This window comes from Myotis lucifugus, unplaced genomic scaffold (assembly GCF_000147115.1).
Source record: "Myotis lucifugus unplaced genomic scaffold, Myoluc2.0 scaffold_322, whole genome shotgun sequence".
In the NCBI taxonomy this organism is placed as follows: domain Eukaryota; kingdom Metazoa; phylum Chordata; class Mammalia; order Chiroptera; family Vespertilionidae; genus Myotis; species Myotis lucifugus.
This window is the reverse complement of record NW_005871370.1, coordinates 432,181-459,943: the sequence shown is the minus strand read 5'-3', so window position 1 is coordinate 459,943 and position 27,763 is coordinate 432,181. Positions and strand designations below refer to the sequence as shown.

The following is a 27,763-nucleotide window of genomic DNA, read 5'->3' as shown; positions in this document are numbered from 1 at the left end:
CAGCTTCCAGATTAGCAGGCTCCCAGGACGAGGGTGATTAACAAATGTGCAGCTGGCTAAATGAGACCCCACTGGCCCGCAGCTTTCCAGGGCCCTGGGCCCCACAGCCCTGCCTCAGCTGGAGCTTTCTTCATAGGCGGGAGCTGCCAGTTCAGCTACACAGAAAGGGCTGGGAACTGGGGGCAGGGCCCTGGTCGCCTGCCCCAGGCTCAGCCCGGCTCAGCCTGCCTGTCCCAACCCCACAGGCCCACACGTGGGAGCCACATCACCTGCTCCAATGGCTCCCTGAGCTATTTTATGTTCCCTCTTCCCAGGCCCTTCCGACAAACCCAGCGACCCAAGAGCAGGAGAATGGACCTTGTGGCTAAGAGCAGAAGGCTTTCACCAAACGCCTGAAACGGGCGTCTTCCTCCTCTAAGGGGAGGGTTGGGTGCCGCTGGGGGAGTTCCGACAGATGGGCCTGGGGGAGAAGACACTGGAAATGCCCCTCCTGATATTCCCGAACGCGATGGCAGCCTCCACGGAGCAGGGATGGGAGCAGCTGACCCCCAACCAGGCTCTGGCCCAGCCTGGTAACTCGGCCCGTGGAGCAGGGCTGACCCATATGCTGCCTCCCTGCTCAGAGTGTCCCCAACCCTGAGCCTCTGCTGAGTTGCAAGGTCAAGGTTCATGCTCATTACCTCTCACCCAGGCCATCACAACGCCTGCTGCACTCATGCCCTCTCCCCTGCTACGATCTTCTACACTGGCTTCCGGGATGATCTTTCTAAAACAAATGGCTCCTCACCCCCCTGCTTACACTGCTCTGTGGGTCCCCAGGGGTGCTCCTGAGAAGAACCCTCTCCTCACCTGACATTCAAGGCCTGACCCCCCAGCTCTCCCGCTCTACCTCTTCTCCCTGACCTCCCACCCCTTACACCATCCCCCAGCCCAACACCTTGCACCCCAACTTCAGTCAAGATGAACTCTGCAGGAGGTGGTTCCCCATATCCCCCTGCCTTCTCATACCTCCCACACATCCCTGCCTGTTGTGCCCTCTGCCTGCTGTGCCCTCTGCCTGCTGTGCCCTCGTGGGCCGGCCCCGAGCCCAGAAAGGCTTCCTTAACTCCTCCTGTCTCAGCTCGAGCCCATGTCCTCTTCGATCCTTCTGTCCTTTGCTTCCACTCTCGTTAGAGCAATTTGCTTCCTGGACTGTAACTGCCCCACCCCGAGTGTGGGAGTCGGTCAATTCTGAGTCTATTTCTAAGTCATCCATTTCTAAGTCTGTGCCAACGCTGACGGGCACAGAGTCTGACAGAGTGAGGAGCAGTGTATGTGCACTGAACGCGTAAGTGGGCAGAGAATGCACGAATGCATGTGGGTCCCTCAGCACTCAGGCTCAGAAAGAGAGGCGAAGCACACCCCCGAAAGGCCCTCCGGTAAGCAGACCGGTCAGCGCTCCGCCGACAGCCCCCCAACCCGTGCCAGGCACCAAAGAGCAGGTCTGGGAGTGGCTGCGCTATGAGGGAGGCTCCCGGAGGAGGTGCATGGGATTGCGAGAGCTAGAGATGAACTCGGAGAAAAGCAGGTGAAGGCAGGAGACAGAATAGCTCAAGTGGGCTCGAGGGTCAGCAAGCAGCCCCCTGGACAACTGGCTGGAACACAGGGTGAATGAAGAGGAGGAGAGGTGTGGCCCGGAAGTCGTGAATACCAGAGTCAGTTGGGACAGGCCCTTGATAGTATCCCTCCTGGGCTGCTTGATTTTTGTAGTGATGGCGACCTTACTGTCCCCAGACAATTATAATGATTCGAAGAAGGAGGGGTTAGGATGGCCTGCCACGCCGGGCTGGGGAGTTAGACTTCATTCTGCAGGCAACAAAGGCCTGCCAACTCCCCAGCAGAATGACATCACCGGGTGCATATTTTGAAGCATCCAGTAGGGTTGGATAGAGACGGTAAACTGGCAACGCGATCCAGCCTTTTTCTCCTGCCCCAAAGCCCTAGAAAATGACATTACAGATTTTCTACGAATTAATCTTTAGTGGCACTGTGAAATAACAAGGGCTGTCCTCGGCAGGCCAGAAATTGTAAGGCATCGCCCAAAGGCAGAAGGCAGAGAGATATGATGGAGGGAGGGAGGGACTGGCTACATAATTTGCAGTGACCATAAAAAACAAACAAACATGTGGGGCCCTTGTTAAAAACTATTTAAAATTTTACGATGGCAACAGCAGAGCATCAACGCCAGTGTGAGACCCTGTGAAGTAGGGAGCCTTGTGTGACTGCCGAGGGCAAATGCCCATAAAGCCAACTCGGGAGACAGGAAACCATAGCCACAATCCCGCGAAGGAAGGCCTGTGGCAGGCAGAACGGGGCAGCTGGGAGGAAGAGCAGGCCCACAGGTGGGAACTACAGGAGCCTCCTGCTCTTGCCACTGTCTGGGCTTCCAGGGTAGAGGAGCCAGGTCTGCAGTCCTTCCCCCAACCCTTGGTTGTTCCAGGCAGGGCCCTTTGTCCCCAGGGGTGAGGAGGGATGAATGTTTGAGGGACAGGATGCCCTGGAAGGCTGAACAAATCAGAAGCAAATGGGTCACCTCACCCAGCAGCATTTTCTCCCCACCCCCACCCCCAACAATTAGAGGCCAGCAGGGTGCAGTAAACAGACATTGCATTCCTCAGAGACAGATAAGGGGGAGCCGCAAATACAAAGTGGAGCATGCATGCAAAGACTACTGGATATGAAAGGAAAACCAACCATGTGGACAGACGATATCCAACTCCAGGACAGAAGGCAGGGCCTGTGGAGAAATGGGATCCATTTGAACCAACCTAGCGTCATAATAATGAATGGTGGTCAAGTTTTAGCCGGCACCAGAATCACCTAAAGCCATGGTCGGCAAACCGAGGCTCGCGAGCCACATGCGGCTCTTTGGCCCCTTGAGTGTGGCTCTTCCACAAAATACCACGTGTGGGCGCGCACGTACACTGCGATTGAAACTTCGTGGCCTATGCACAGAAGTCGGTATTTTGTGGAAGAGCTGGTATTTTGTGGAAGAGCCACACTCAAGGGGCCAAAGAGCCGCATGTGGCTCGTGAGCCGCGGTTTGTGGAGCCGCAGTTTGCCGACCACTGAAAAGGGATCGCTGTAACAGACGCTGGGCCCCACTCACGGAGGTTCTAATTCAGTAAGGCTGGGATGGGGCTCCAAGCTTGACATTTGTGGCACGTTTCTAAGTGATGCTAATGCTGTTGGCCCAGGGACCACTCTTTGAGAACCAAATATCTAGACACAAGGGCATCAACTAGAGTCAGGGGTGAATGGTAGGGAAACACAGCTCCCTGGAAAGCTGAAGTGAGAGCAAATGTTCGTGGACACCTAGGCTGCTTCCTTCCTCTCATGGCAATGTGGCTTGATGACACTGTTCAAAAACAAGAAGAGCCCTGATTGTAAATAGTCCCATAAGTGACAGCTCATTGGGCTGTTAGCATAAATTATCTGGAAGAGAGATGTAAACCCAGAGCATAAAAGATTACTGACCTGGCAAAGGCCAAGTGGAATTTATCCCAGGAATGCCAGGTTGTTCAAAATCAATCAATGCAATGCATCATATTAATAGACTGAAGGACAAAACCACGTGATCATCTCAACAGACGCAGAAAAAAAGCATTTGGCAACATCCAACACGCTTTCATGATAAAAGCACTCAATGGACTCATAATAAGAGGAAACATCCTCAACCAGATAGAGGATGACTACAAAAACCCACAGCTAAGAGTATTTAATGGTGAAAGACTGAAAACATTCCCCCTAAGATCAGGAATAAGACAAGATGTTGGCTCTCCCCATTTCTATTCAATATTATACCAAAGGATCTAGCCTGGAAAACCAGGTAAATAAAGGAAATAAAAGGCACCCAGATTGGAAGAGAAGAAGTAAGACCACTCCTATTTGGAGATGACATGATCTTCTATATAGAAAATCCTAAGGAATCCCTCCAAAAATATATAATAAATGAGTGCAGCAAGGGTTCAGGATACAAAATCAATGTACAAAAATCAACTGTAGCCTGGCCAGTGTTGCTCAGTGGTTGAACATTGACCCGTGAACCAGGAGGTCAAGGTTCGATTCCCGGTCAGGGCACATGCCCAGGTTGTGGGCTCAATCCCCAGTGGGGGGTGTGCAGCCAGTCGATGACGTTTCTCTCTCACGGATGTTTCTTTCTCTCTATTCCTCTCCCTTCCTCTCTCTTTCTCTCTAAAAATTAATAAAAACATATTTACAAAAACAAATAAACAAACAAAAACCCTCCACAGAACTGCTGACCAGAAGAATGGGAGCAGTGGGGGAAGAGAAAGTTGATGAGCAGTTTGTCAGGTTAGAATGAAGGAATAGTTCCAGAACCCAGCTAGGATCCTATATAATAAAAGGCTAATATGCAAATCAACCAAATGGCGGAATGACTGGTCGCTATGATGCGCACTGACCATCAGGAGGCAGATGCTCAGGCAATGGTGGTGGCAGGAGCCTCTCCTGCCTCTGTGGCAGTGCTAAGGATGTCCGACTGATGACTAAAGCCATCAGTCGGACATCCTCTGAGGGCTCCCAGACTGCGAGAGGGCACAGGCCGGGTTGAGGGACCTCCCCTATGTGCACGAATTTCGTGCATCAGGCCTCTAGTTAAGACATAAGAAGAGAAAGAGCAAGTTGAGACATGATCCCAGTGTCTGTCTAACATAAAATTTGGAGCGAGAAAACATAAAGCAACACTTGAAGAAATAAAAAGAAAACATCACAGTAATGAAGAAATAGCATAGCAAGCGCAGGCATGACACACTACAAAGCCTCACCCACAAGCATTGTCTGTGACTCCAGAAAAAGAATAAATATTTTAAAACGTAAAGCTTCAAGGAGAGAAAAAAAATCAGTTTACCCACAAATTTGCCTCAGACTTCTCACCAACAACACTAAATGCAAGGAGGCCGTGAGGACTATCTTTAAAGGTGGTTGGGAACATGATTATGAACACAGGCAAATTCGTATTCATGAGAATGCAAAATATAGACATGTTTAGAAATGCAAGGACTTGCCCTGCCCGGCTGGTGTAGCTCAGAGGTTGAGCTTCCACACAGGCACCAGGAGGTCACAGGATCCATTCCTGGTCAGGGCACATGCCCTGACTGCAGGCTTGATCCCCAGCAGGGGGCATGCAGGAAGCAGCCGATCGATTTTGATGTTTCTCTCTCTCCCTCTACCTTCCCCTCTCTCTAAAATCAATAAAAACATATTTTAAAATAAAAGAAATGCAAGGACTTGTAAAGTTTCGATCACAGTTCCTATCTGAGGTGATATTCTAGTGAAAAGAGGAAGTAAATCCAAGAGAAAATCATGAAGAAGCAGCAGTGAGACCTATACAATAAAGAGGGTGAATGTTACAGAATGTAAGTCATACCTCACTGTGCTTAACTGAAGGAAGCGCAGGAGGAGGAAGAGGTGGAGGAGGAGTGAGAGGAGGAGGAGGTGGAGGAGGAGCAGGGGGAGGAGGAGGAGGTGGAGGAGGAGGAGGAGATGACAGCATTATAGTCAGGATCAAACAAGAAAGCCTGCTATCATTCCTGTTACTCAGCAGCTATCTGGAGATCCTGTGCAATGCAATTTAAAAAAAAAAAAAAAGCAAGCAGTGTAAATATTGGCAAGGATATAACCATTAAGATTTGTGAATGATAGGACATCAGAAAACTGACAAACCATGAGCCCTACTAAGAAAATTCAGCCAAGTGGCATGATTTAAGAGGCAAATATTTCAAATAATTTATACCCAGATTATATATAAAGGGCTCCTAAAAAAACAATAAGGAAAAGACAAGTAATCTAATAGAAGATGAGGGGGGAAGCACGTTTAAGAAATTCAGAAAAAAGAAAATAGCTTTGGTCAACACATTTATGAAAAGATGATCGATCTCACTAGCAATCAAGGAAGGACAAAACAAAACAACAAAATCTCTTCACCCATTAATCAGGCAAAACCTTTCAGTTGATAAGATCAAGTCTGGTAACACTGTGGAGAAATGGCTAACCTAATCCACTGCTGGTATGAATATAAATTTGCACAGTCTTTATGGAAACTTTTCCGCAGTATCTATGACAGCTGTGGATGCTTATGCTTTCAACCACGTCGCTGTGTGTGTGTGTGTGTGTGTGTGTGTGTGTGTGTGCGCACGCGCGCGCGCCCCGACTAGGAATCGAACTGGCGACCTTGCCGTGCACTGGACAACGCTCAACCAACTGAACCACACTGACCAGGGCAGCTTTTTTAAAATAATGAAACATTCCCATGTCTATCACTACAGAATGGTCAAGTAAATGATGGTCCATCTATTGTAGATGATGCTATAGTACAAGTAAAAAGAATGAGTTGAATATACACTGAGTGGCCAGATTATTATGACCACCTGACATAGATCGACTATGAAGTGAAAAATGAAAATTAAGTGGCAGCAACAGCAGATGATAGGATCTCTCTCTATAGAGATCCCCTCCGCACTGATAAAGTCTGCGGTGAGGTCTGTGATGGGAAGAAGTCGATAAGGGAGACTTTGGTTTTCTTTGTGCTTTTTTGTTTACAATGAAAATGTGTTCAAGAAATAAGGTGATTATTTGTTCCAATGTTCATAGAAGCATTATTCACAATAGCTAACGGTGGAAACATGTCCACCAACAGGTGACTGGGTAAACAAATTATGGTAGAAACATACAATGGGCTATCATTCAGCCTGAAAAGGGAAAGAAATTCTGACACGTGCTACCTCACGGATGAACTTGGAGGACATGATGCTAAGTGAAAGAAACCAGACATAAAAAGACAAACACTGCATGATGGCACTTACACGAGGTCCCCAGGGCAGTAAAATTCATAGAGCCAGATTGCAGAATGGTGGAAGCAGGGGCTGGCGGGGGAGTAGGGGGGGGCGGGCAGGAAGTAGGGAATGGAGAGTTTGTGTTTAATGGGTACAGGGTTTCAGTTTGAGATGATGAAAAAGTTCTGGACAGGAACGGTTTATAGTTGCACAACTACATGAATATCCTTAATGCCACGACACTGTACACTTGAAAATGTTAAAAATGGTAAGTTTTATATTATGTATATTTTACCCAATTAAAAATGATAAATAAAAATAGCGATGCGTGCCATTATAAAAGTAGTAATAATAATAAATAAAGTGAACTGAACTGATGCTGAAGGATCCCCTTCATTAAAAAACATATAGACTGGGCAATATATTACCAAAAAAATGTCCATATAGAACCAAGCTCAAAAGAAAGAATGGATCATACAGAAGTGCCGGAAACAACAAGGGAGCTACAATGCGGAGACGAAAGCGGAAGCCAGCCTGGAGGAGGCCCACGGAAAGCTCAGATGGACAGAGGCTCGGGGACTAGAGGCTGAAAACCGCACCGTCAACTCCACAAACTGGGCCTCAGCCTGTGGGAGCTGGTGAGGCAGTAAAGTGGGCCCCCTGCACAGCAGGGATTGTGGCAGGGCTGCTCCATCCATAACGGTACTTAGAAATACAACGCTCCTTAGGGGGAGCAGCACGGAAACCACTCACAGACAGCGAAGCAGGAAAAAGTCACACGTGAGTAATGAAGACCCTCAGCTTCTGCCACCGGTGGGTGTGGGGTCTAAATCGGCACCACTCGCCAGCATGGAAACTCGGAGCTGTAAGTTGAACATGTAAACCGTCCAAGATCCGGGAGACACTCGGGCCCAGCAGAGACACACGACCACGTTTCAGGGAAGGATGTTTGAAGGAGGCAGGAGTAGAGCTCTATCTGTGCCACTGATTTTGATATTAGCCTTTCCCTCGGAGCCTCTCCTAAGGCCCCCGCCCCAGCCTGTTTAATTGCATAGTTTTCCTCTCTGCTGTGAGCTCCTCAGAGAGTGGCGACACCAGCCTGCTCCTGTTGATTCCCCCCACTTCTAGCCCAGGGTCGAGCCCGTCGTGGCTCCATAAATAACTGTTGAAATGAATGAAATTAATGTGTGTGTTCTGTCGTGTTGTGGGAATTCACATTAGGAGTCTCCTGGGGAATGAGACTCAGAAGGAGCTGGAAACACGGCTGGTTCCCTCTTCCTCTCCTCCTCTTCTCTCTCGCCCTCCTGCTCCCCATCTGTGCTGGGAGGAGACAGCATCAATTCTCAACGCAATCAAGCACTGCCCCTAATTCAGCCTCTCCTGAGTACCATGAAGCATCAGTGAGCGTGGTACCTGTGCACCATCTTTCACTCTTCCCCCCGCTCAGCGTGCTCATGACCTGTTATTGAATGCACGCTGCAAGTATTAGCTCGTTTAATCCTCACAGCTTTTGTACTAGCCCCGCTCTGCAGAGGAAGAAGCGGAGGCTCAGAGAGGTGATATGACTTTCCCTGGCCACAAAGCCACAGACCGGCAGGGCCAAGGTTCAAACCCCAGACCTCTTAGATTCCAGAGCTGCAGTCGCCGCCTCTCCCACCAATCTCCCTCTGCTTCCTTCTCTCCTGCCCTCCCAGCCACGCTGCCTCTCGCTCACCCACTCCTTAGCTCACACTGTGTCTGAGTCACATATCTTTTGGCAGACAAGTGAGGCTGGTGGTGGGACATGGGTGGCCAGATGGGTGGTGAGTACAAGTCTGGGGTTGTCTTTTTGTAGCTACCAAGCATTATCCTGGGGAAGCACCTGGAGCCCATGACCTCTTGTGGGCCCCCTGCAGGGTCCCCCAGGTGAAGGAAAGAGCAGATGAGGGACCATCTGCAAATGTGTGCCTGTGAAGACTGGAAACTGGCCCTGGGCTGGCCTTGACGATCAGACGCAGAGCCTGCCTTCCTAGGACGGTGACAGTGGCTGAGGGGTGGGGCTTTCCTTTAAGACTCTGGGCTTCATGGCCTCAGTCCTATCTGGGAGGTGAAGCCCTGGTCTGGGAATCAAGAGACTAGAGATCTGAGTGTGATGCTGCCACCAACTTGGAGGACTTTGGGCAAGACATGGCTTCTCTGAGCCTTGGGTTACTTCACTTGTCTAATAGAACCATCACCCCAGGCCTGTCCATTCCTCAGGATGGGCCCTTTGCCAGGGGAAGGCTCAAAACCAAGGGGGCAAGATGAGGTGAGGAAAGGCACAGAGGCTCAGGCAAGTCAGCCAGCACCGAGAAGGCCAGCAGCAAGATGTGTTTTTCTCTTGGGCTGGGCCAGCGCATCTCCCCGAACAGCTCCTGATAGGATGGCCTTCCCGGGCAAGCAGCTCTGGCCCAGACCGTGACTGAGGCATTTCAGGACCAGGAGAGAAAGAAAAGAGGAGATGAGGAAGAGGGGAAATAGAAGGAGTGATATAGGGGGGGGGGAGGGAGAGAAAGAACTGGCCTCAGGATGACAAATACAGAGGTTAGCACCTACATCTGGGATAGGTGGGAGCCTCACACCAGTCCCACCTTAATCATATACAGCTCCTCTCTGAGCCTCGGTTTCCCCATATGTCATCTCAGATGTTACGACCGCCTCTGCTACATCCTCCACTTGCCTTTCAAAGCCTGGCTCCATAGCTTCATTGTCAGGAACCCTTCCTTGAGCCGCCCTCTCCTGCCTCCTTCCTAAATTCCTGCCTCTCACCTCTGGGCCCAACAACCTTCCACTTAAGCCCGACTCCCTGAGGTCTTGACTTACACTGTGAGACACATCACAAGCCAGGGGCCTCGCTTGAGTCACCTTTGGTCCCTCCTATAAGCACTTTACACACAGTAGATTTTTAACAAACATTCTGTTAGTGATGCAATGTGGTCTAATGGACAGATGGATGGCTGCTTAAAAGGATATGGCTGCTTTGTCTGCTGATTAATCTTCTGGTCAAAACTCGTCTCCATAAAAAGCCTCCTGGATTAATTCCCAGCCACAACTCTGTCTTCAACAACTCAGCCCAAAACGTAAGGCTCCCGCTCCTGCCCCTCTGCCCTGCTCCCTCTCAAAGGCCCCTCCAGGGGCTACCCTATTTTACCAAACAGATTCCAGCACCATAGGCCTGGCCTGGCAGTCCAAAGAGCTTGGACCCTGCCACCTGCCCTCAGTTACCCATTCTCCTGGGGACAAAGGACGCTCTGTGAAAGACCCTGAACCTTCTCTGTCACAGAAAACCCCACAAAAGTCTCCATGAGGGTTCCTGCAGGTCGCAGAATTCAGGGCTCACAGGCTCAGAGAGGGGAGGTGCCCAGACAGATAGAAGACCCAAGTCCTAGCACTTGGACCCGCCCTGCAATGTACATATGTACACACCCTGGTCGTGAGAGAAGCAGAATCTCACCTTGATGCTCCTCCAGTTTGCCCATGGTCTCCATCTGCTCCACCAGGTCATTCGAATTCCACTGGCTCATCCCGATGAGGATGGCATTCTTCCCTTCAGCCACCTCCTCTGTGGAAGGAGCAGAGATGTGCATGAGCAGGGAGGGCAGGGTATAGGTAGTCCTGACAGGAGCTTATATCTGAGGGAGTACTTATGCCTTCCTTTGACTTGAAGTGTCTGTAGTTATGACAGGTACAAGACATTCAGGAATTTTTCATTCAAAGAAAGTCACAAGAGAGGCTGAAAACCCACAGAAGGCTCCATTTCCAGTCCTACGAGAGATATTTCTTGAAAGGAAGTGTGCTTGGGGGTGGAGGGGGTCCTTGCCACCGCTAGCGGTTTTTCTTTGGGTCAGTGACTTGCCTTCTGAGCTTCAGTTTTTCCATCAGTAACATGGGGCAGGAAGTATCTCACTCACAGAGCTGTTGTGAGGACTAACCGAGATAATGGGTGTAAAGGCCTCGGTGCATCGAGGGTGGTCATAAGCGAGCGATATCACGGTCATTTCTTCACATGAGAAGTGAGTTGCCATCAGTATTTGAGTGGACCTGGATTTGAGTGGGGCAGGGGCAGCTCTAGAGTAACTGGAAGAGCAGAAGACCTCTGCTCTAAGCGAGCCCTGAGCTGTGTAGAACCCTTAGCCCACGTTGTAACTTTATGAACTTATGAATGCCTTCATTCCCCATCCCTAGTCCTCCCCTCAACCCTATCTGTATCCTTATTCTTTCCCAGTCTGAGCTTGGTGGTTACTCTGAGAGAAATCGATGGGGCCACATTCCCTAACCATGCTGAATACAGGACCCTGGGTCCCACACATCTGATGTAGGCCCTCATCCCAGAAAGGGGCATTTCCTCAGAACAAACCCACAGAAGTGGCCGCCCTCTCTCTTTGAAGGGCCTTCCTGGTAAAGAGCTTTGTGTCCTCCCTTGTAGAATAGACATTAAAGAGTGGTGAGGAGAATCCTCAAGCTCAAGATAACCAAAAATAAAGGGACGAGACCCATTTCACTGCCAAAGAACTTTACAGAGCAGGTGGGACCAATATGGTGGATCTGAAGCTTGGGGCGCTGTCCAGAGTTCTGAATCCCCCTAGAACTCAGTAATCTAGGACCCATGTCTGGCTGGGGTCTGGATCATGATGATGGTGATGATGATTCCTGAGTTATTTGATTTATTTGATTGCTTTAACAACACATCAAATCCTTACTATGCACTGAGATTATTATAGGTGCTTTTAAAATATTAATTCACTTAATTTTCATAAAATGCTAAAAAAGTACAATTATTATTATCTCCATTTTAGGCATGGAGTAGTTCAGGAAGTTGCCCAATATCACCGTCTAAAGCCAGAATTGAAACCTAGATATACTATTTCAAGAGTCCTTAAATCTTCCCAGCTGGTGTTGCTCAGTGGTTGAACATTGACCCATGCACCAAGAGTTGCTGGTTCAATTCCAGGTCAGGGCACATGCCCAGGTTGTGTGCCTGATCCCCAGTGGGGGGCATGCTGGAGGCAGCCAATTGATGTTTCTCTCTTATTGATATTTCTATCGCTCTCTCCCTCTCCCTTTCTCTCTCTAAAATCAATAAAAACATTTTTTAAGAGTCCCAAAATCTTGTCCTCCCGATGGCCTGCCATGGGCATCCTGTATTGGCTGCCCAACACTCCAGCCAGGCACCACTCACACCAGACAATTTACTCAGTGTGGTGTGTTCCATCCGGGCAGCAGTGCGCACCTCTTAGCAGCACTGTGCTCTGGGCAGAGCCCTGACCGGGTCCCAGTCCAGAGAGCGCTACACGTGAGCCTGTGCTTTGCATACATCCCTCAGCTCTTCCTGTGTTTTTCCCCCTTAAATGGGAATGACAACCCTAGTTTTACAACTCCGCCCAGCAAGCTGCCATGAGGACAATGACAAACTACATTTGCAAAAGCTTCACAAGCCACAATGCTGTGAACAAACATCAGGTAGGATCACTCTGGGGGAAGGAGGACACCAAAGGGTAAGAGCTCAGTTCAGTGTTATGTTGACTCTTTCCAATCCTGCTAGATATATGCCCTTTGACAATAACGTAGCTTTCTGAGCCTCGGTTTCCTCACCTATAAAATGACATCCCAGTCATGGCTATGCCATAGGATTGCCGTGAGGCTTAAATGAGACCATGAAGGTGAGGTGTTTACACAATAAGAGCACAGCAGTGGGTATCAGCACATGAAGATGACGGTCCATCATCACCTCCACCCCAGAGGATGTGGTGTATGCCCCAACATTCCCCACATATGCTGTGCTCTGCCCCTGTGACCCTGCCCCAGACCCAGAGGGGGTAATCAGCCTGTAGCCCACTGTGAGTGCTGTGTCTCCTGGCTCTCCCTTGCCCACTTGTTCATTCGAGCATTCCTTCTACAATGAGTGGACTCCTGAGCACCTACTGTGTGCAGTGTGACATGACCTCTACCCTAATTTATGAAATAAATAAATAAATAAATAAATAAATAAATAAATAACTCTGGTGCAGGAGATGAGCATGCTCGGTATGCAGTAGGTGCTTACACATCCTAGCTCTCGTTTTTCCTACAATGTGCAAGCCCTATTCCTGGGGTATGTATGAGGCTATCAGAACCCGAGGGTTCTCCCAGGCTCTGAGGTCGGAGCACGCCCACTTCTGCACCATCCTCGGCCTCTTTCCTCTCTTCCTAGTTTTGTGCATGACCCTCCTCCATCTTGCCCTTTTGGTCTTTTGTCTGTGTTTCTAGTAGATGAGCCTTCCTCTCCAACTCCCACCGTGTTCCTCTATGACTCAGATCTGCCCCACTCAGATCCGATCTTGCCAGATCCCTTCCATTGATCTCTGTCCCTCTTGGTCCTTGCATTTCTCTGTGCCTCTCAGGCTCCCAGTGCTCTCAGCCACTTCTGTCCCTCTCTCTGGGTCACCCTCAATCATGCTCCATACTCTTTGTCTTCCTCTCTCTTTATCCCAGCACCTGTCTCTCTCTCTTCTCTCTGGGAAGATGTCTCTGTCTTGATCACTCTCACTCTCTGGGTTTCTCTTTCTTTCTCTGGGTCCTGCCCCTCAGGAACTCTCTGCCCATGCAGGTCTGTCGTGCTTTCTCTGGTCTTCTCTCTCTCCTTCTGAGTCACTGTCTCTCTTTCAACTCTCTCTGGTTCGTGTGTGTGTGTGTGTGTGTGTGTGTCCCTCTCTCTAACCCTCTCTGGGTCTCCCTTGCTCTCTCTCCCTCTGCTTCTCATCTTTTCCCTGACTTCCTTGGGCTCCCTGCTCCTCCACCACATCCCTGTCTCTCCAGCTGCTCCCCACCCTCCCTTCTCTGTCCCCTGCTCTCAACACTCAGCCTTCAGATTCTCACTATGTTCCCTGAGAGGCAGTGAGAACACACACACACACACACACACACACACACACACACACACACACACGATTGCTCCTTTCGGAGTCATTCAGGCAAATCTGAGCTCCAGGTCTCCGCTCTACTTCCCCTCACTGTGGTACGTGCCTCCCATCAGGGCCCAGAGAGGCCACAAATGGCTTCTCTGGATAAATGTCCTGCTTATTGATTTTGCTTTTCGGCTTCTGGTGAGTGTTCCCTGCGCACCAATTCTCATCCCCGGTGGCCTCCGGTGTGGACACAGTGTCTGCATCTATGTCACTCCAACTGAGCCCGTCCCTGCCCAGACTAGGTGTCAGGCTGAATCCCATCCAGAGGCACCACAAACCTGGCCTGGACCCCAGACTGACTCCGACCCTGACCAAAGCCTGGATATACCCCTTTAAGCACAACCTCCGGTGCCGGAAGGAAAGCCTTTCCTCCTCCCAGGCCTGTTTCTGTGGGATCCAGGGGCCTTCAGAGCAGGAAATCTCCTTGCCCCACACCAGGAAGAGGTCACCTCCCGCTGATGGAGTGAGGGTGTGTCCCCTTCTGCAGTTGGCCAGTCCAACACGGAGCATCACCCTTTGCATCAGGCCCACGATGCCAGTTTTTTCAAGGACTTGGATGAGCATTGCTCTGGGCCTTCAGGAGACAAGATCGCTACCCCTCCCTAGAGCTGTTTGACACCAGCTCCATCCCCTCACCCGCGGCCATCACCCCTACTCTCTCTTCACTGCAGCTGAAAGGACCCAAATTCTGCCACCATGAAGCTGCTTTTCGGAATATTGATTTTAAACTGTTAAACAAAACTCAGACAGAACCTTTGACCCACCCCTCTTTCCTGCCCGAGAGATTCAGACAGACAAACCTGCTTTGGAAAGGTGAGTTTAGGGTGTCACCTTAGCCTAACTGGCATTAAGTGTGGTAAACAGGGGGCCTGTTAGCTAGATACCCCGTGTCCCATTATCTCTGAGTCATTTGGCAAGGATGTGCCCGCCATGTGCGGTCCACCTCCTTCCACTCCCTACAAATGGCCCATTCTCGCTTCTGAAACCTAATACCCTGTCCCCCCATCCTCCAACCTTCTCCTTTGTCCATAAATGTCTTATATGCCCAATGTTGCCTCCCTGTCTTTGGAATTTTCATGGAATTATCTTGCCCATGTAAACTCCTCGTGCACATGTCCTGAGGCTACTAGGTCAAGCCTGCTCTCCCGCCCCCTACTGGGGCAGCGGACTGACAACACCAAGTGGGCAGCCCCTTGCTCACTCTTGGCACCCACGCCTTTCTGCTCATTCTTCCGGTAAAAGCTTCGCGCTGGCTGTTCCCACTGCCCAGAACACTGTTCCCCCAGACACTCACATGGTTGATTTCTTGTTATTCAGTTCTCAGCTCACGGCCATATTTGAAGGCTTCTTACCATCAACCAGTCACTGTGTCACACTCCCTTATGTTATATTGGAGGGAGTTCCCCCATTTTTCAAACAGTATTACTGAGATGTAGTGACATTTAGTTAAGTCTACACATTTAAAATGTACAATTTGAGGGAGAACCTCTGTATCATTTACTAGTTGGGATGCTGCCTAATTCAGATAAAAAGAAGAATGTACAACTTGATCATTTTTGACATGTGGACACACCTGTGGAACCATCACCCCAATGGAGACAGTGAATGTGTACCCATCGCCCTCAGAAGCTTTCTCCTGTCCCTTTTTAGCCCTCCTTCCTGCCCCAGGCAACCACCGATGTGCTCCCGTCACTACCGATTTGTTTGCATTTTCTAGAGTTTTATATAAATGGAATCATACAATATGTACTTTCTCCATCTGACTCCTTTTACTCAGCTTGCTTATATTTGAGATTCACCCACGTGGTGCGTGTATCCGTGGTTCATTCCCTCTTACAGCCAAGTAGCATTTCATTGCATGAACGTTTATCTAGTCGCCCCCTGATGTACATTTGAGTTGTCTTTGGTTCAGAGCTATAACAAATGAAGCCGCTATAAGCACTCATGGCCATTTCCCGGTGAAAGATGCATGCTTTCCTCTCGGGTCAATTACCTAGGATTGGAAGGGCGGGCTCGTGTGGCAGTTAACTTTGATTGACTTTTTAAGAAGCTGCAGTCCACTTTCTAAAATGGTTGCACCATTATCCACTCCCATCAGCAGAGTTTGAACGTTCCAGTTCCTCCGTATCCTGATCAATTTTTTAAAAATATATTTTTGTTGATTTCAGGGAGCGAGAGAGAGACGGAAACATCAATGATGAGAAAGAATCATTGATCTGCTGCCTCCTGCACATCCCCTATTGGGGATCGAACCTACAACCTGAGGAATGTGTCCTGACTGGGAATCAAACCATGACCTCCTGGTTCACAGGTCGATGCTCAGCCACTGAGCTATACCAGCTGGGCCTGATCAGGTGGGGACAGAGACCACCCTCAGGTCAGGGTCAGGGCTCAGCCTGGCTGGAGAAAGGAGGCCAGGGAAATGGCCCTTCCAGGAATGCCCAGGAAGCTGGACACCCATGGCCTGGCCCGGATGCTGAGAGGGCAGGCCAGGTGGGGCCTGGACCAGCTCCTGGAAGCAGAGAAGAAGGATGGCTTCACCTCCTACTGCCTTTAGCCAAGGAAACATGCAGAGGCCTTGTCCAGGGAGTCCACACGGAGTATACAGGAAGGGGGGGAGGTGGCAACTCAGAACTAAAGAGGATTCTCTGGCCTGTGGAGCCGCTCCTGTGGCTGAGGGCTAGGGATGCTCTGCAAGGGCGAGGGGGGAGGGAGCAGAGATGCGAGGCTGGTGGGGAGTGCCGAGAAGTGGGGAACCAGCAAAGAGACAGAGAGTCTGGAATTCTGGGGCAGTGAAGAGAAGGAAAGACGGAGTGGGGAGAGCGGAGGAAGAGATGGAGATGGAGGGGCCTTCAATGAGAGAGAGGTGAAAGATGAGGCCAATTTGGGAACCGCAGAATGAGCGGAGAGGTCCTGGGAGGGGAGGACGGGGAGCTGAAGGAGGCAGCGGTCAGCAGGGAGGAGAGCAGACGTGTCCACAGCTGCTCGCAGGGAAAGCAGGTGAGCAGGGCCCCGAAGGATGAAGGTGATGCCTCTGCAGCAAGCCATCCTTGTCATCTGGGAATGCGAGCCCTGAGGCATTCCAAAAATATTTTAAATAAATGTGCTACAAGCATCAAAATATTGAAGCCATTGTTGTCACACTGCGGCTTAGTTGCTATGGAGGAACTCAGCTCCAATGGGAGACAGGAAATGAGCCCCAAATGGGCTGGTTTAGGGTTGGCATCAGGGAGAGGGTTCTCTGCCCAGAGCCCAGCATGAGGGAGGCTGGAGCCAGACAGCATCCCACCACCCAGCTGTGCTTCCCGAAAATCACCTGGACTGGGTATCCTCTGTTTCCGGAGACACAGAGCTAACAGGGAAACTGAGGCCCAGAGAAGGGGAAAGACTTGCCCATGATCACAAACAAGGTAATGGCATGGGTGAGCCCGTGCCCCGAGTGTGCTGCTCTGGGCCCAGAGGTCTTCCCAGCACAGTCTGTTTCCCCTTCAAGACCCCATTTTGCCAGGCATTTCACAGCTGGCTCTGCCTCAGAAGGCAGTTAACCCCCCAAGTATGGTGACTTCCCACGCCAGGCAAGTGAGAAGTGGGGAGCCCCCTGAGCCAGAGAAGAGGCCCTTGTTTGTTCTGCCCACTCGCACACAGCGCCCCGTGAGCACACCTGCGAGGGTCCTCTCTCCTGAATTCCAGACAGACACTGCCTCCCGCTGGTCCTTACACCTGCCCTCCCAGCCCTTGCTCAGGCTGATCCCTCTGCCTGAAGTGCCCACCCCATTCGGTGCCCTCTTATCCAGTTTTTGCAAAGCTGCTTATTCTTCCATCCTGGCTTACAGAATGCCCCTGGCTATGTCCTGTGTGCTGGCTATGCACTCAGCCCTGGGTAACCACCTGACATCCTGCCCACCATCGTCTCTCCTCTGAACAGCTGCAACAGGCTTCTAACAGGTCCCTACCTCATCGCTGTTTCCCTCTCAGCCCTGGGCTAATCCTATAAGCCACTTACTGGGTCGCAGGCAGCGTCTTCTCTCCTCTTCCCCTGGCTCGCTACCTCCCTGCCATGAGGACCCCCTTCAGTTCCCAGAATGCCCCATCTTTCCTACTTCAGCCCCATCATACCTACGGTGTCCTGCCTAGAGGGTCCTTGTCCCACTGCTCACCTAGCCTCCTCCTTCCCTCAGTTCTGCAGAGAGGATGTTAACGACCCCCCAGCCCTAACCGAGTTAGGTGCCCCTGTCCTCACTCTGAATTAACAGCTGATACTTTTCCTCACTGTCATTATTCCCCATTCTGATCGCATTTCCCTTTGTGAAACTGTTCAATGCTTGCCTCTCCCACTAGACCAGTGGTTCTCAACCTTCTGGCCCTTTAAATACAGTTCCTCATGTTGTGACCCAACCATAAAATTATTTTCGTTGTTACTTCATAACTGTAATGTTGCTACTGTTATGAATCGTAATGTAAATATCTGATATACAGGATGGTCTTAGACGACCCCTGTGAATGGGTCGTTCGACCGCCAAAGGGGTCACGACCCACAGGTTGAGAACCGCTGCACTAGACTGTCAGCTTGGTGTGGGCGTGGCCATGCCTATGAGTTTCCCACAGTATCGGGAGCGCCTCACACTGCTCCTGGGATATCCGAGGGACTCAGCAAGTATCTCAAAGAGTGAGTGAGAGAGTAAAAGCTGAACCCCAGCCCCCGGGGGCCCCCAGACTGGGTGGGTATGAAGAGTGGAACTGAGTGTCTGAGTGGGGAGAGATACTAACCCCCAACAGAGATTCCTTCTTGGGGCTTCCAGAAAGATCAGCCAGCAATGATGGGAGCACGCGGTTCACTCACCTCTTGCATCAAAGAATTCATCATCCGAGCTCTCCACTGAGTCGCTGAGGACATTTCGAAGGTGCCAGGGGGCACCGCCGCCCGGGGTGGGGCCACCTGCCAAAGGGAACACACCTGTTAACCAAGCCTGAGACCAGCACGAAGGAGGTACACCGGGCGGCCCTGGACCCAGGGTCCGTGGTTGTCCGGCATGTCCCTGCCCTCTCCCCGCTGGTGCTCAGACCCCACAGAGCCCTCCCACGGCCACGGTTTCATTTCAGCCCATACCTTTCTGAGATAGCACCGCGGGGGGCAACAAGTGTGCCCGTTTTCTACGCCCTAAAACGGAGCCCGAGGCAGTTAGGGGAGGGTCAAGGTGCCACAGTGCATCAGGAAGCATAAGGTAAGTTTCCCCGTGTTAACACATGATCTCAGCTGCCTAAGACAACAATGGCTGGTTTCTCACTCACACACACTGGTTGGAGGGGGGCTTGTTCATGGCGGCCACCTTGTGATGCCATCATCTCAGAAGGAAACCCCAAAGCCTGCTGAAGCCGGAGAGGAGAGCAGAGTCACACCCAGTCAGAGATGCTCCTTCCCGCAGGAGGCGCAGTGCTGCGCGCATTTCATTGGCCGGAGCCAGTCCCGTGGCCACGCCCAACCTCAGGAGAGCGGAAGGTTGGGGCAGGCGAGGGGGGTGGGGGGGGGAGCAGACACCTGATGAGCACCAGTAGCATCCACCACACACAACTGTGCAGGCCAGGCCAGGGCTGCAGCCTCGGGAGAGAAATCCCCGCCCTAAGACCAGGGCCTGAGCTGGAGCTCTGCCCCATCTCTGTCACGTGCAAGCCTTTCCCTTTCCAGACGGCAGCCTCGGTTTCCCCATCTATAGAAAACTGACAACCCTAAACGTGAAAGATCAGAAAGAGTGCATGTTTATAGCCTGTATCTCAGGAGGTGCTGGCATGGCAATTGCTATTATTCTTAATATCTACAGAGGCCAGGGCATGGGCGGAGGGGTTCTCTGGAGCAGGGAGGAGCAAGGGCACACAGAGAATGTGGCCCCTTCCCTGAACTCTGCCCCAACCCCACTCCTGCCCCTGGACCAGGGAGGGGAAAGCCAGCGACAGAAGCCTCTTCCCACCCCCACTCCCCCACCCCCTCCCACCCCCCGCATTGTCTGCCCCCTCCACAGGCACTTTGGGACTCATATGCAACCAGCTGGTGCCCAGCACATCCACAAACCTCTCTGCATGCTCTCCTGACACATGAAATACTGGGGACTGCAGATGGATTAAAATCTAATTGTAAAAATTAAAACCATAAACGTGTTGGAAGGAAATTGACCTGGTAATTTTCCTGAGGAAATAATTAGAGAAGTACACAGAGATGGAAGTATACAGTGGATCCGCTCAGCGTTCTGGTAATAACAAACAACTGGGAGAAATGCCATAGGGGACTGGAAGTCTGTTCAAATACCGTCATAGGAGAATTCTTTGCAACTATTCGAAAAATAAAGTAGCTCCTTAGGTACTGACATGGAAAGGTGCTAATGGAGTATGGTTAGGAGAAAAATATTGCAGGCAGATCCCAGAACCGTATGTTCCTTTGGACCTCGCTTTTGAAAGACATACCGTACTCATATCTGCATATCGAGGATACGAGCAGCAAGTTAGTTAAGAGCTCAGGCCCTGAGGTTGAAGGGGCCTGGATTCAAGCTCAGGCTTCGCCTCTTTGAAACTGTGAGATGTCAGGTAAGTCCCTTTATCTCTCTGGGCCTCAGTGTCCTCAGCTATAAAGGGAGGATAGTTCATACCTGCCTATGAGCCTGTTGTAAAGATTAACTAACATGCCTCAGAGTGCTTAGCACAGGGCCCAGCATATAGCAAGTGTTCTCAACAATAATTACTGTATAAATATACTTACAGATGCATTAACATGTCTCGAGGACATGCGCCAAAAATGTCAATAGAGATTATCTCTACTGAGTAGAATTTGATTAGAAGAGGCAGGGAAAACTCGGTTGTTACACTGCACGTGTAATTTTATATGATTATCGATTTTATGAATTCATCTTATTTTATCAATCCTAAGATGCACATTTTTCACACATTATCATCTTTAAAATTGGGGTGCATCTTACAAGATGGTGTGTCATAATTTAATTGGCATTGTTTATTGCTTCTCAGGGATCTTATAACTGGTGCGCCTTATAATTAATTGTATCTTAGATGCAACAGAAAACAGTGAAACCACCAGGCCCACAGGGTATATCTTCCCTGAGGCTTCAGCCCTGGCCACCAGGCACACATGTCCTGTCTCCAGAGAGACCTGGGCTCCTGTATCAGCAAAGCCCCTGCCTCGGTTTCCTCATATGTACAATGAAATCCTTGACAGAGGCAGTCCCTTGAAATTTTTCAATTCTGACTGATGTTTGAGGAGCCCATCTGGCACAATAAACAAGTGAGAGGCGGACAGCCCTTCTCTCCCCTCCACTCGTGCCACAGCTACAGTTCACATTACGATGAAGTCCTTGGAGAACCTACTGCAGCTTCCGCTCACCACACCCTGTCACCCTGCAGCATGCCAGCACTGTTCCCTGCCCTGAGCCCAGATCTCAGAACATAAACTGTTCCTGAAGCAAGAGGCCAGCCCAGGTCAGCCCAGGGCCGCAGCCCTCCTGCCTGTCCCTTCTACCCCACCCACCACCAGCTGCCAAAACCACACCCAGCTTGAACTCCATGGCTGGGAGCCAGGCAAAAGCATGCTCTGAGACATAAAAAAGGCAGAAGTCACAGGGAACACTGATCAGAAGTCACCTCTGGATGCAAAGCTGGGTCTTCCCCACGCTCCCCATGAGGACCCTCTAACCTTCTGATTCTCACCCACCAGTGTCGACAGCTTGACAGGCTGGTCAGCAACTTCCTACCCCTGGGCCCTGGATTTGCTGTAAGGGAGTTTGAGAATCCAGATGCACCATAACTGAGTATTTCTAATGGGGATATGGGACTGTTTCCCAAAGGAATGTGGAAGAAGTCTGAGCTAGTGCAATTAGACAAGAAAAAGAAATAATATGTATACATATATTGAAATAAAAAATAAAACTGTCTTTATTCTCAGATGGCATGGTATTCTATGTAGAAAATAAAAAATCCACAAAATCTATTTTAAAACCCCACTAAAACTAGTAATTGAGTATAGCAAGATCCCAAGATACAAGATTGATATGCAAAAGTCAATTTCACTCCTCTATCCCAAATGAACCATTAGAATTTGAAATTTAAAAACCAACACCATTTACAACAGCGCACAAAAATCAACAAAGTGAAAAGAAGCGTTGGATATAAATCAAATGTACGTGCAGGTTTCTGTGACTCAAAAAATACAATCACTTAAATGTAACTTCTTTCTGAATTTAGCACATTTATATGTTTTCTCAAGCAACAGCTACTAAAGATATAAAAACGATCACACATTCTTTAACACGCAAATATCCCTCGCTGTCCAAATCTGTTCCATTCCTAAGAAGCAAGAACCTGGAGGATCAGGACAGTCCCATTATCCTCACCTACTTGGTTCCTGAGTGCTGGGTGGAGAGCAGCAAGAGCTTAAGTGGTGACAGGTTCATCTGAAGGTTCATCTGAGTCTATTTGGTCCCTGAGTTTGAAGAGCGAGGGTTCAGGGAGGAGTTCCTGGATATGGTGACCCTCATACCTGTACAGCACACACTCCACCCAAGAACAAAGATGAGGTCGTTCCTGCCAACCTCCCCCTCACAAACAGCATGTGCGGGACAGAGCCTGAGGGAAAGAGGAGAGAAAGCTCTTCCCCCACCGCATCCATCTCTCAGGCCATTGTCCCAGGTCACTACAACACTGGCAGCATGGGTGCTGAGCTGGCCATCATGGGCGTCCCAGTGGGAGAACCGGGCAGGTGGAGGCTGCAGGGAGGCCAGTCCAACACGATCTGAAAGAGATGTTTGCCCGGCTAGAGGTTGACAAAGAGGGAAGGGTTTTTGGGTGTCAAAGGGATCTGCCCATCACGCAGGCACTGTGTTAGGTTTGGGGAATATTAGGGATAAAGTGGGGCCCTCACAAAGCATACATTCATGCAGGGGGTGCTGGGGGAGATAGGCCTGGAGAAGTGGACAGCAAGGATAATTTCAGCAGGAGAAAGTGCTGTGCAGAAAAGAAAACCTCTCCCTTCTTGTCTCCACCATGTCCTCCCTCCTCAAGCCTAAAGGGTAGGCTGGTGTGAACACAGGGGTCTGTACATCCACGTGAGAAAGATCAGGGCAGTCAGCCCCAGGCATCAAAAGAACAGTCACCTACTGGTATTTGAGTTACAAACGCTGAACTGACACTGAGTCTCCTTTCCGATGGCCAGTCACCTGATTGTTGACTCTTCTTTGTGCTCAAAATCTGTTTGTGAATTTCTTTTTTCAAAAGCATATTTTATCTTGTTTACTGCCATCCTCCTTGTTTTCAAAATGCACTGGTTTTTATTTTATTTATTTTTTGTTGTTAATCCTCACCCAAGGATATGTTTTCCATTGACTATTTTTTTAAGAGTGGAAGAGAGGGGCAAAGAGGGTGAGAGAGAGAGAAACTTCGATGTGAAAGATGTGAGAGACATGGATTGGTTGCTTCCCACATGAGCCAGGCATCAAACCTGCAACTAGGCACATGCCCTTGAGCGAGAATCAAACCTGCAACCCTTCCATGCATGGGCTGATGCCCTAACCACAGGGCACACCGGCCAGGGTAAAATGCACTGGTTTTTAAACATTTATACTAATAACAGAGGAATATGCAAATTGTCCAGGACACCATCACAGTAACAGTAACGACCAGCAGGCTGCATGGGGCGACAAGGCCAGCAGGGGGGTTAGTGAGGGACAACCAAACGACTGAACAGCAGGCTGTGTGGGGTGACCAGGCTGGCACAGGGGGCAGTAAGGGCGAGGCCGGCAGGGGGCGCAATTGGGGGCAACCAAGCCGGCAGGGAGGGGGCAATTGGGAGCAACCAAGCCGGCAGGGAGGGCAGTTAGGGCGATCAGGCTGGCAGGGGAGGAGGGCAGTTAGGGGCGATCAGGCAGGCAGGCAGGTGAGCAGTTAGGAGCCAGCAGTCCTGGATTGTGAGAGGGATGTCTGACTGCTGGTTTAGGCCCGAGCCTAAACCAGCAGCCGGACATCCCCCAAGGGGTCCTGGATTGGAGAGGGTGCAGGCTGGACCCTCCTCCCCGCCCCCCCCCCCGGCCCGTACACAAATTTCATGCACTGGGCCTCTAGTATCCTATCAGTTTCTTTAAATGTGCTACCAGCCCCTCCCTCCTCTCAGGCAGGGATTGCCCAAACAACCTCTGGAAAGTGGGTGCCTGGGGGCATCTGGCTACCTGCTCTTGTATAGAGAAGAGCCTGGGCAAAAGGATGCTGCCAGGAAGCAGCCATCCCCTGGCTTCTGGGCGGGAGATGCTCCCTCCAGCTCTCCCTCCAGCTTGCAGATTTTTTTTTTGCAAACGGCAAAGGTCGCATTTCAAAAAAAGAAAAACAGCGATGGACAGAACATCTTGGGAGGAGTGTGAAGGGGAGACCTTTCTGAGAAGTGTCAGAGGAGTGGAGGCTTGAATGAGAAGGAGCCAGATGTACTAGTGCTAGAGTGTGTGTGTGTGTGTGTGTGTGTGTGTGTGTGTGTGTGCGCGCGCGCTCCTGCACACACACGTACGGGCTGGACAGGCAGGGGCATGCATGAGAGCCTTCAGGACGGAGGAACTGCAGGGCAGCGCTGCAGCGGGGCTTGCACATCGGAGGGGCTGGAGGCTGCAATGGGGAGACAGACAGACAGAGGAGGAGGTGGGAGCGGAAATGGCGCCAGAGGGTGGCCTGTCGTGGATGGGAGCTCAGAACAGGAGGCTGTTAAGGGTCCAAGCCTCACCCAGAGCCTGTCACCCACACACGTCAGGAGGAAGGGACACAGATGCCCCCGAGGGTGAGGATGGCTCCTGCGGGGCGGGGCTCGGACAAGGTCAGGTGTGTGAAAGGCCGCACACAGTCTTGACCGTCAGAAAAGGTGGGCACCGTGATTCCAACACAGAGAGGGTGGAGGCCAGAAGCTCAGTCCCCTGAGCAGCTCCCTGCCCTGAACCTCTCTGCATAGTCTGCGTCCAATACGTGGTCCCAAGAGGAACAGGGCCAAGAAGGGTTTTTGGCAAAAAGGTGAATTAATAAAAACGGTCTGATGAATAAATCTACTCCGCTAGCTGCTTCACAGGTATGATCCATCCTAACCAAGCCCTGTGGGGTGGCTGGCACAACTCCCCAGCTTACAGCTAAGGGAAGCAAGCCTCGGAGATGGGAAGGAAGTGCTTTGCTCAAGGTCATAAGGCTCGGAAGTGATGGAGGCAGGATTTGAACCCAGGTCCATCGGGCTCCAGGGTCTGTGCTCAGCACCACATGCTGGGTGCTCTGTGTCGGTGCTCAGGGCGGTAGGTATCCTTCTCGCCCAGGTATCCTTCTCTCCTTCTCTCTCTTGGCCAAAAGAACTCTCCCACCTGCTGCTGGCCAGCTTGGCAAGGGGCTGGAGGTCCCTGGCTGTTCTCAGGGCCCCAGCCCTGGGGGGCAGCTGTCCCAGTTCTAGAACCATCCACCTACCAGGTCTGCAAATCTGTGTCTGGGTATCCTTGCTTCTGTGTGAAAATCTAGATGTGTGTCTGCCTACCTTGGAAAGTGTCGTAGCAGGATAGTAAGAAGCTAGGAAAATCCCTGGGCAAGTGGAATGGGGAAACTGAGGCAAGAAAATCAAACAAGGGCAAGCAGCTTGGGTGGCTTGCAGCCAGCTTGTGAGTTGCAAGACTTTATCTTCCCCAACCAAGGACACTTGAGAGCAAATGGTTTATACCTCTCCTCCCTATCCAGAGAATACAAAGCTTAAATCACCCTGCCTGGGAAATAGAGAACAAAGACCCAATCAGTGCCATGTGTGCCAACCAAACCCAAGGACAGATGAGTTGGGGAACAAATAACAAAAGCCCCATTAACGCCAGACAGACCTACGATAACAGTAAAAGACCTAACAGTCATCCAAAACTCCCCTATATACTCATTTTAATATATCAACATATTTAAAAATGAACCTGGGAAGCTAATGAATATTCTACTGAAACCCTCCCCTAAGATTCTCACCTGCAAGAAAAAGAAGGAGAAGGAGAAGGAGGAGGAGGAGGAGGAGGAGGAGGAGGAGGGGGGGAAAGCCCTCAGGACAGAAACTCAATGAAGGCTCACTCTAGAGCACGCCCATGCCCCTTCCCTGCATGATTTTTTTTATTTATTTTTAAGGGTTCCCAGGAAGCTTGCAGCCAGGGGAGCGCTGGGCAGTGGCAGCTTGACCCAGGCTCCCCCCCTGATCCTTTCTCCAAGACCCCCTTTTTCTCTGACTTCCCAGTGAGCTAGCAGCAGCCCCGCAGTGGCTCACTTCTTTCCTATCACGTTTCTAGGGAGACAAAGCACCCGCCTGGGATCTCCCTGTTGTTTCTTCTACCCTAAGCCCTTCCTTTGTTTCCCTGTCCCAGCTTTAATAAACACACTCTCCCACCCATCTGGACTCACGTAGTGACATCTTTCCTGCACCAAGTCAAGGATGCACACACTGCAGGCCGGCCTGAGGCAGACCTGCTCCGGTTGGCCCCTGTCCAGTAGCAGTGTGGGCGTCCTCAGTCAGCTACACCCCCTTCCAAAGCCCATCCCTGAGACACATCCATTTACTCTCTCTCTCTTATGCCCCTCTCTTTTACACACACACACACACACACACACACACACACACAATCAGCTCCCAGCCATAGGTGAAAATTTAGCAGAAAAGTGAGAACATGGGCTTTGGAGCAACACAAACCTGGGTTCAGTGCTACCACTTACAAGTGCATGACCTGAAGCAAATTACTAGTAAGCTCTCTGAGCCTCACTTTTCTCATCTGTAAAATGGGTATCGCAATCTTACCTCGTGTTAGGAGATTTAAGATCATCCATTAACATGCCCAGCACTGCCTGGCACTCGGGAGACGGGAGCCTCATCGGCTGCAGGGGTTAAGGTTTAGGCGGGCCTCTGGCCGCCACCTGCACCCAGTGGGCTTCCAACAGCCTCCGGGGTCCTCCTCGAGGCTACAGAGTTCCTTCTGTGTCTTCAAAGGCTCAGCCTACACCCTCCCGCACACTGTCCTTCTGTCCCACCTTCATGCCCACATTTATCGAAAACTTTAACTCAGGATAAAAGAGAAAGGAGACTATCCCAACCCTGCCCCAGCAATTCAGAGAGAAACAAGGATGCTTCGCCACCCACGATGCCTGGGTCTCCCCACAGAGCTCCAAGCTGGGCCAACCCCTCTTCTCCTGGTCCATCTACCCACTGCCTGCAGGTCCAGTGCAGCTTGTCACAGGCCTAGGTCTCCCCAGAATGGGTACAGCCAGAGGCCCTGACTCAGATCGTCCTCTGCACACACCCATCTTCCCCACTTCAACCCTGGTTCTCAGGGACACGGGAATTGGCAGACGGACAGATGGACAAGAGCCTGCTGTGCATGCTCCGCCCTGTACCAGGACCCCAAGCCCCAGCCGGAGGGCCAGCACCCCACCAGAAGGAAGCCCCACCTGCCCTCAGGAGCCGGGTCTGAGGGGAACACTGTTTCATGGTGAGAAAAGCCAGGGAGTGAGGGATGTGGGTGTGGCCAGCTCTTCCTGGGCCAGACCTTGGACTAGATGGTGCCGAGAGGAAGGAGCTGGGGACAGAGCTGAACTGGATCAGTCCCCGTCCCTGGGGTGCAGCCTTGGGCCCAGCCCTGTACCACCCTGCACGGAGCACAGGATGGACAGCGCAGCCTGACCCCTGGGCTGAATGCCACACCCCCTGCCCACCCTGGGTCTAGACGGCACCTCCCTCAGGCACCTCCCTGCAGGCTGGGGGCCCGGAGGCCTTCCTGGAGGAGGGGGTGAGCTGTGCCTCAAGGGAGGGTGAGCAGGGTTGGCCAGGCTGGGGCAGGAGGGAGGGAGGGAGGACAGACACAGGTCAAAGCAACCAGGCCACTTCCAGGAGAAGCTGGATCTAGAACTTTCTCCTCCAGAGTAAGGTCCGGCTCATCAGAGCAGAGAGGGACAGGG

At 51.0% G+C, this 27,763-nt stretch overlaps 1 protein-coding gene across 1 annotated transcript in view; it reads right to left on the bottom strand.

Moving 5' to 3' along the window:
• Window positions 1–27,763, bottom strand: part of PITPNM3 (PITPNM family member 3) — an 86,368-nt gene that overhangs the window by 48,430 nt on the left and 10,175 nt on the right. Inside the window, exons 2-3 of the mRNA XM_023764212.1 lie at window positions 18,636–18,731; window positions 10,306–10,413 (exon numbers count right to left, since the gene is read on the bottom strand). Of these exons, the coding sequence (XP_023619980.1) occupies window positions 10,306–10,413; window positions 18,636–18,731 (204 nt within the window). The remainder of the gene's footprint in view (window positions 1–10,305; window positions 10,414–18,635; window positions 18,732–27,763) is intronic.